Consider the following 9,528-nt stretch of genomic DNA (forward strand, 5'->3'; position numbering starts at 1 on the left):
AGCATTTTACTTTAGCACGTACTGTTATGGTCTTACTTTTTCAAACAAAACACACGACATGTCAATGAAAGAAACAGGCAGCAGGTCACAGGCTACGATCGCCCAAATATCTGTACTGATAACAAGCTTGGGACCACGACGTCAGCCCACCTTGATCCGGGCTCACTGTAGGACGTACGACCACGGATTTAAAGCCGTGACCAAAGACACCATCACATTTCAACCACAATTGTTGTCTTTGTCTGAGATCCCGAAAATCCCAATGTGTAGGGCTTTCTAATGGTTTTCTAAAAGTAATATGTGTCTCCACACCAGGACCGACGTCCCAGAAGAAGACAGTGTGTCCTCTCTCTACCTGGTTGTTCCAGGTTTTAAAACGTGTGTTGCTCCAAGCAGCCAATCAGAAATCAAACCCTGTATAGTGTCATCGGGGGGTTCAGCCAATCACAGTCCAGGTAGGCTCCTCCCCTTTGACTCCTCCCACAATCAGGGAGCTCTGCTCTGGCACATGGCGCCACGAGAGGAAGTACTTCCTCCTCTTCCCATAGATGGGCGTGTGTGTGGGCGGAGCCAGTCCAGCTCACACAGACACAGCAGATTCTGAATGCAGCTCCTAGGATCAATGTTCTAATGGAGGAGAATCAAGGAGGAGCTAAATTTGGAGCAATAAACTTTGCATACATCCTTTTTGGAAGAGACCCATGTGAAATAGTTGAAAAGCTGAATAATAGGAGATCTTTAAAAAACAAACCAGTCACCGTTCAAGCAATGTCACTTTTAAACAGTTGGTGGCAGCAGTGAGTCACTGTTCCTCAGATTTTCATCAGTTTGTTTGTAGTTGACAAAAGCTCCAATATTCTGATTCATGAAGTGACGTCACTGATCCGGCTGAGATTCGACGCTTCTCTGCAACAATCTGAAGGTCATTTCCCACAAATTGCACCTTAAAGTACAGAGTCGGACACGACGACCAGATCTACTACATCCATCCATCCATCAGATCTACTACATCCATCCATCCATCAGATCTACTACATCCATCCATCCATCAGATCTACTACATCCATCCATCCATCAGATCTACTACATCCATCCATCCATCATGTTCCGCTTATCCAGGCCGGGTGGTGGAGGCAGCAGTCTGAGCAGAGTTGCCCAGACTTCCCTCACCCCAGACTCTTCCTCCAGCTCTTCTGGTGGCTACAACTACTAGATCTACTTCTACTAGATCTACTTCTACTAGATCTACTACTGCTAGATCTACTACTACTAGATCTACTTCTACTAGATCTACTACTACTAGATCTACTTCTACTAGATCTACTTCTACTAGAGCTACTTCTACTAGATCTACTACTACTAGATCTACTACTACTAGATCTACTTCTACTAGATCTACTTCTACTAGAGCTACTTCTACTAGATCTACTACTACTAGATCTACTACTACTAGATCTACTACTGCTAGATCTACTTCTACTAGATCTACTTCTACTAGAGCTACTACTACTAGATCTACTACTACTAGATCTACTACTACTGGATCTACTACTACTAGATCTACGACAGTCACTGGAATTTGCACCTGGTGTTATGTGACCAGTGTTGCTACAGTTACTTTAAAAAACGAATCCAATTACTGATTACTAGGTAGTCATTTAATTTAAAAATTAGCTACTTCACCAATTATTTGTTTTTAAAAGTGACTAAGTTAGATTACAAGTTACTTTCTAAGTTACTTTCAGCAGCTACAGACAACACCCCCCATCGCCTTGATTATATAAAACACAACTGGTTTTGTATTTTAATCTGAGTCACGCTTTTATTATCATAGTTTTACTATTACTGCTATTTATGTACCCAGAGATGTGTTGTAATCTGTTGTTGTACTATTATTTATTTCTTTATTTATTTGCACTGCCTGCTCTATGCGACTTTAATTGTTTAGGTTTATTGATAATGTTTGTTCCCATTGTTTTGTGTTCCCTGAACGCACCGTTAGAGCAGGTTGGCCTGTGATTGGCTGAGAGTGGAGAAGGGGGCGGGTCATGTGTCTGTGTCAGTGGAGGAGAAGGGAGGAGCGGCTGCTTGTGTTTAATAATAAAGCGGCTTTGCAGACAAGAAACTCGTCTGATTGGACGCTACAACAGTAACGCACCTGGACACGTAACTGTAATCTGATTACTGCTTTGAAATAGTAACGCGTTAGGTTACTAGTTACTGAAAACAGTGGTCAAACGAGAGTAACGCGTTACTAAATAAGGTGTTACCAGCATCCCGGTAGGTGACAGAGTGCAGATTGAATTAAAAGCCTGGAGGTTCCACAGCAGAAACCTTTTCACTCCACGGACTGTGAGAGTGGATCCAGAACCTGGGCGCTGATTTAGACACTCAAAACTGATTTCAATGTATTTCCCAGTGGATGAAGTATGAAGTGCTGCAGCTACCTGAAGCAGACGGCTCAGGCAGAGGACTCAAGAAGTCGTCAAAGTCGGTCATGGGCAGCAGAGAGTTGAGATCTGAGGAGAGGAAGAGTACAGCAGTCTTAGTGATCCTGATCACAGTACTATCACTAACAAACTGTCAGTGGTTCTGGCTACTGACAATCCTCATAAAGCACCATGAATGCTTTTCACTCTGTTGCAACCTATAGATATGTATAGATTTTCTAGATCTAGACAGTAGAATCACAACATGTGACCTCATCTCAGAGTGCTTCCTCCTGTCAGACCAGCGGCGGAGTTCTAACACCTCCTGACTGAACTTACTAATTCAATGTTTAATCAATCACATGTTCCAGACCTTATAAAGCCTCATGCTCATGTATCCAAGAACTCGTTATCACGGTAACCATGTAAACCACAACTGCATGTCGCATTTGTTGACTCCTTATGAAAGAAAAACAAAAACAAAAACATCTGTAACTTTGACGTGGCACTAGATGAACATTACGAACACAACAAGGTCCCAGTGAGACCAGAACGGCTTGCTGTTCAAAACCTTCAACACACACACACACACACACACACACACACACACACACACACACACACACACACACACACACACACACACACACACACACACACACACAGGTTTTAAGCAGACTTTACCTTAAAGTATTCACAAATAAAAACAGATGTTTCAAGTGTGAATATTGAAAGAGGTTTGTAAACTAGTCAATGGATTACAAACACAAAACGTAACCAGCAGTAATGTTGGTGTTCAGACTGTGGAACCGTGTTTACAGCTTGGTAAGACGTTGACAGGAGGTTAATTCAGGTATGACCTTCATTCCATGCCACACTAGCGGCTCACCTGTGCTGAAGCAGGAAGCTCCCACAGAGACGTCGTCCAGAGCCACATCAGCGCTGGAGCCCGGCGCCCACACCGCCGTCACCTTCACCTGGAACCTGCAGGGCCGCAGAGGTCAAGCAGGACTTCCTGTATGTCCCTGGACCTGTTTGTCCTCATGTCCTCATGTCCCCATGTCCTCATGTCCTCATGTCCTCGCACTGCACACGGCTTGTTGGAGGCCATGTTGTGGAATTAAGCTATCGTTTAGTCTGAAACCGCAGTAACAGTGACCCTGGTGGCTTAAACCAATGATGTTCTAGATGTACAGTTCACACTGGTTCACACTGGTTCAGACTGGTCCAGACTGGTTCAGGCTGGTTCAGACTGGTTCAGACTGGTCCAGGCTGGTTCAGGCTGGTTCAGACTGGTTCAGGCTGGTCCAGACTGGTTCAGGCTTGTTCAGACTGGTTCAGGCTGGTTCAGACTGGTCCAGGCTGGTTCAGACTGATTCAGACTGGTCCAGGCTGGTTCAGACTGGTCCAGGCTGGTTCAGGCTGGTTCCGACTGGTCCAGGCTGGTTCAGGCTGGTTCAGGCTGGTTCAGACTGGTCCAGACTGGTTCAGACTGGTTCAGGCTGGTCCAGACTGGTTCAGGCTGGTTCAGACTGGTTCAGACTGGTCCAGGCTGGTTCAGGCTGGTTCAGGCTGGTTCAGGCTGGTTCAGGCTGGTCCAGGCTGGTTCAGGCTGGTTCAGACTGGTTCAGGCTGGTCCAGACTGGTTCAGGCTGGTTCAGACTGGTTCAGACTGGTCCAGGCTGGTTCAGGCTGGTTCAGGCTGGTTCACGCTGGTTCAGACTGGTCCAGGCTGGTTCAGGCTGGTCCAGACTGGTTCAGACTGGTCCAGACTGGTCCAGGCTGGTCCAGACTGGTCCAGACTGGTTCAGGCTGGTTCAGACTGGTTCAGACTGGTCCAGACTGGTCCAGGCTGGTTCAGACTGGTCCAGGCTGGTTCAGGCTGGTTCAGGCTGGTTCAGGCTGGTTCAGGCTGGTTCAGACTGGTCCAGACTGGTTCAGACTGTTTCAGACTGGTCCAGACTGGTTCAGACTGGTCCAGGCTGGTTCAGGCTGGTTCAGACTGGTTCAGGCTGGTTCAGGCTGGTTCAGACTGGTCCAGGCTGGTTCAGACTGTTTCAGACTGGTCCAGACTGGTCCAGGCTGGTTCAGACTGGTTCAGGCTGGTCCAGACTGGTTCAGACTGGTCCAGGCTGGTTCAGGCTTGTTCAGGCTGGTTCAGACTGGTTCAGACTGGTTCAGGCTGGTTCAGACTGGTCCAGACTGGTTCAGACTGGTCCAGACTGGTCCAGACTGGTTCAGACTGGTCCAGACTGGTTCAGACTGCCCTCCACTGTTTTCTACTCAGCTGCTCCAGGTTTCCTCTGCTGTGACAACTTTACTGCACTGAGCTTCTTTCCTCTTCCACTCGTCATACATGGAAGATTCTCCCCCGGGGCTCTGGTTCTGCAGGAGTTTTTCCTTTCCTCTGATGTTCCGGTGCCGTATAAATACAATTGAATTTCAGGGGTTTTGTGCGTCCCCACCTCCGTTCAAACAAGTTCAGATCAAAATGTGTGTTTTAGTTCATTCAAACTGACAGCATGAACACATGAAGATGTATTCTTGATTGACACACGGGTTCTTACTGGTGTTGGAGGCCAGTGAGCTGCAGGGCCACGGCCTCCCAGTCGTCCGTCCACGGACCGTTTCTCTCCCAGACCAGCGGCGGCGCGGCCGTCCCGTTCTCCTCCACGGCCACCAGCAGCGAACCGTTAAATTCACCGTACACGTACAGAGAGAAGCGCATCTACACACACAGTCAGAGGTGAGAAAGACTTGTAACAGAAAAGAAGCAGGAAGAATCAAAGCGTTGAGTGAGGGAGTGACGGACCTGGCAGGCGGAGGCGGAGACTGGGCGAGGGAAGGCAGAGCTGGACACCGAGGCTTCCTGGAGGGACTGACCCTCCCCAACCTGCAGAAACAACATGTGGCCTGAAGGAGCCAAGCAGGACATTCATCAGGTTATGACTGTTATATTATTCTTTAGTGAATGCACATTGTAAGTTCTGTTAGGATTAGGATCCTGCAAGAAAGGGAAAGTTGGTTCTGGCTTGCAGTTTTAAGTTATTTCTTGACAAAGGTGTGGAAAGTCAATTAGAATTAGAATTAGAAGCTTTTATTGTCATTGTACAATAAATTGCACAACGAAATTGCGCCGTAGCTAAAAACACACAGACATACAATAAACACAGGCAGCCGTTCTCACATTCAGCATCGCATTCATCTCAGCAGACACACCAGATATACAGAATAACCTAAACACTCACACACACATTCAGCTCTCACACACACCCGCTCACACACACCCAAGGACATAGTGCAGTAATGTACAAAGTTAAAAGAAACAACCGATAATAAGTTACATAAAATACCAATGTAGCTGCCTGAGGTACCTTGGCTAATAAGTAAGTCAAAGTACTTCTGTTACGATACTTGAGGATCCGCTTTTCTCACAATTCTTTCTTTGCCTCAGTGTATGAAGACAAACGTCCTTATATTCTTCAATTCAATTCAATTCAATTCAATTCAATTCAACTTTATTTATAGAACACCCAAAACAACACAATCCCTTTGAGGCACTTTTACAGGGAAACGCCAACAATTGTACACGAGCAAGAATAAGCGACTGTCGAAAAGAAACACTTCAAATGACATATTTTAACCTCTATGAGGACAAATGTAATTTTATGTCTATTGTGCATTATTACTTGTTATTACTGAAGAAAATGTTTCAGTTTCTGACTCCAAGGTGTGAAGTGCATCGCTGCTGGCAGCGACACGTCCATTCTGCTCTGTCCTGTGTGATCTTTAACGTGTTGCTGGGTTCTATGGTGTCTCGCTTTCTTCTGGAATGGATTTTGAGAAGAAAAAAAAAAGGACTGGGTTTCAACCTATTCACTAACATATACACACAATCACTATGATGATTTATTTGTACAGCGCTTGACCTGCAAAGCAATTCCTTTGAATGTATTGTCCTTAAAACATGTTAAGAACACGACAAATGATTTGGCACTTGCCAAGATTTAAAACTCATTTAAAGACTTGTGAGATAATTCAGCCTGTTTTAAAAGCTATTTACTTGTTTTTAGCCCTGGAGTTTACAGTATAATCTTAAATCTACAAATTTACTTTCAAGATTTGTTATCGTGCAAAAAAAATGTACTTTCTGCTCAGACAAATAATTTCACTGCAGTGTAAAAGCGAACAAGTCGACTTTCATTAAAAAACATGCAAACTCATTGCTTTACAAAAACGAATTAATGTTAACTTAAATGACTTCTTGTGCGTTGGCAGTACTCAACGTGAATTGAAGAATTTAGATTATGGTAACTTATTCTGAGTTAATTTACTCAAAGTAAATGAAAGGATTTAGATTATAGTGACTTGTTCATTTTGAGTTTGTCGTACTCAAAGTAACTGAAAGCTTATCTTTAGTCATTCATCATAACAATAATGCATCAGTGTTATATAGCACTTTTCTTGACACTCAGATATGCTTATATGGGATTATTGGTTCGGTCCATACTGGACGCTGGTCAGTGGCCACAGCTGCCCTGGGGCAGATAGACGGAGGGGAGGCTGCCCTCCGACCACCAACTCTCTCTCTCACTTCATACACACACACACTTCAGCTTGTAGGCTGGTGGAGATGGGAATCGAACCTACAACCTTCCGATTGGGAGAGGGCGGCGAGACCCGGTGTGGGATAAAAGTACATCTGCACTTGTCTGAAAGAATCTGCAAACGACACTGGGAAATACATTGTTTTCCCTCAGTGAATGTAACTGGGATGCATCAAGTTAAACACGTTTTACAACCTCAAATTAATACTTAATCATTTAAAAGTCCTCAACAGGTTGGTAAAAACTGAGTTTGGTCAAATTATCCTTGTCATTGAGTTGTATGTTCGCATTTACAGTAGTTTTAAGTAATTCTCCTCTCAGATTTAGTGTTTCTATCCTGTTTGTGGAGCCTTTTCTGTATCTTGAATGGACTTCAGGATTAATAATGGATTCATCTAATTAGGACGTATGAATATTGTGCACATGGTTTTGCTGAACTGCCTGCAAGTGGTGAGTCAGACGGCTTTTAAAAAATGGAAACTTCATGTCTATTTCAAGCAGTGAATGGATCAGTGCTACTGTCAAGGGAAAGGATTCAGGTAAGGCAGCAGCAATGGTTTCCTTTCACGACCAAAGAAACGAGAGGAAAACGCTGATAAACATCAGTAACTCTACCAGTGTAACAGTTACTAACAAAGGTGTAGAAAGGCTGTTTGAACATTCCAGCTCTGGTTGTGAGGAATCTGTTCTTCGGCTGATCACATGAACGTGTTTCAGCGTCACTTCATATGGAAGTGATCTGTTCCCTTCTGGCTGCAGACAAGAAACAATCCTGCTGGAGACTAAACAACACGGATTTCAACTGTTTTCACTTTGAGACATTTGATGTTTTAATCTGAAGAATTTGTTATTTTGGGAAAAAATGTCACCGGGGAGGCAGACACACACACACACACACACACACACACACACACACACACACACACACACACACACACACACACACACACACACACACACACACACACACACACACACACACACACCTGGTGTGCGCTGTAGAGCGACGCCCTGCAGGTCTTGTCTTTCCAGAAGCTGGTCTCCAGCGACCCGCCTCCAGCCGGAGAGCCGCCTGGAAACCGACCAGCCACATGAATCTCCTTCAAAAGAGCAGTAGGAGCCGAAGGGAAGAGCATCTGTGAAGGAAGCAGCAGATCGTTGTCATAGTTCAGCATAGCCGGACCACCTCAGGCCCGAGTCTTCCTCCAAAGCAAACAACACGTTTTACAAAAGACCGAAGAGGACAACTTCTATCTTTGAGGGTTTTTTTTAATGTGAAAATGGACTTTTCTCCTCAACCCTCCTCTCTTCTTCCTGAACTCAAGACACACTTGGAGCAGGCCAGTGTCTTGGTTTCTGCGTTACACAGTCAGAAAGGATTTTGTATTTTGCTTTGCATACGGATAAAAAACATGAAGCCGTGAGCCAGATGCAAAGCTCCTTTCCAGCAGCTTGAAAATATGATATAAGTCAAACACTTCAGCACCGTTGCTGTCAAAAGTGGAAGAATTGAGGCTGAACTGTGAAGAGAAACACAACACAAAGGTTTGGATCATTGAGCTGTCAGGAGTCCATCACTCTTGTGAATAAAGGGAGAAATGTGTTAAAACAACAACAACATCTGTCCTCTTGTTTGTAACCTGTTGGTATAAAAGAATCCTCCATCCATCCACCTCACATGGTCATAGTTGGACCGTGTTCAGTCTACATTTCCTGATTTTTGTTGCAAGATTTCATTTTTCATGGATTTTAGGCTCAGTGGGCAAAGTAATGTACGGTCAAAGCCAAACTATTCTTATTAAAGGCTTTAAAATTGAAATCCCACAAGTATAGACAGTCTTATAAAACCATCCTGAGAACAGCCCCCCCCCTCCCCCCCCCCCCCCCCCCCGACCCCCAGCTTCTTGTCTGGTTCATTTCAGGTTCTATGTCCACATCAAGAACCAGCCCGTGTTCAGGTGTGTTCAAGAAAAAGAATTTAACTGGAAAAATGACAAGTTTTTATAAATAGAAGTCATAAACTATAAACCTTCAAGAATAAATTTTTCATTTTGTTAGAATTCTTTATTAAATATTTAAAAAAAGGACCAGAGCTGATTAGATATTTTTTTTATCATTTTGCTACTTGAAAAATAAACATATAATATAAATGTTACGTTTCCAATGAATTCTAATTTAAGGAGTTTAACCTGTGCACTGCACATTATTTGGCACTTTTCCAAGACAGATAATTTGACTTGTTTTAAAAGTTTTTTAACTCATTTTTAGTCCTTGATTTATTTATTTATTTCTTTTTTAACAGTCTAATCTTAAATATAAATTTAAAAGCCTTATTTCCAGATGTCTTATCAAGTCATATTTACTGCACCGATAATTGTGCTGGTCAGATTTAGAGTTTCTATTTTGTATTTGACATCAGAAAAGAAGATGACATGTTGTTCCTGTGCTTCTTTTCTGGCAGAAACCAGAACAATCTCTTCTTCTTTTCTCGT

General features: G+C 43.8%; 1 protein-coding gene across 1 annotated transcript in view; it reads right to left on the minus strand.

Annotated features, from left to right (window-relative positions):
• The window catches only part of ltk (leukocyte receptor tyrosine kinase), a 49,066-nt gene that overhangs the window by 33,132 nt on the left and 6,406 nt on the right, over positions 1 to 9,528 (minus strand). Inside the window, exons 6-10 of the mRNA XM_080512439.1 lie at positions 8,023 to 8,172; positions 5,242 to 5,342; positions 4,997 to 5,157; positions 3,319 to 3,413; positions 2,448 to 2,519 (exon numbers count right to left, since the gene is read on the minus strand). Of these exons, the coding sequence (XP_080368565.1) occupies positions 2,448 to 2,519; positions 3,319 to 3,413; positions 4,997 to 5,157; positions 5,242 to 5,342; positions 8,023 to 8,172 (579 nt within the window). The remainder of the gene's footprint in view (positions 1 to 2,447; positions 2,520 to 3,318; positions 3,414 to 4,996; positions 5,158 to 5,241; positions 5,343 to 8,022; positions 8,173 to 9,528) is intronic.

Source organism: Blennius ocellaris (genome assembly GCF_963422515.1).
Source record: "Blennius ocellaris genome assembly, chromosome: 17".
Classification (NCBI taxonomy): domain Eukaryota; kingdom Metazoa; phylum Chordata; class Actinopteri; order Blenniiformes; family Blenniidae; genus Blennius; species Blennius ocellaris.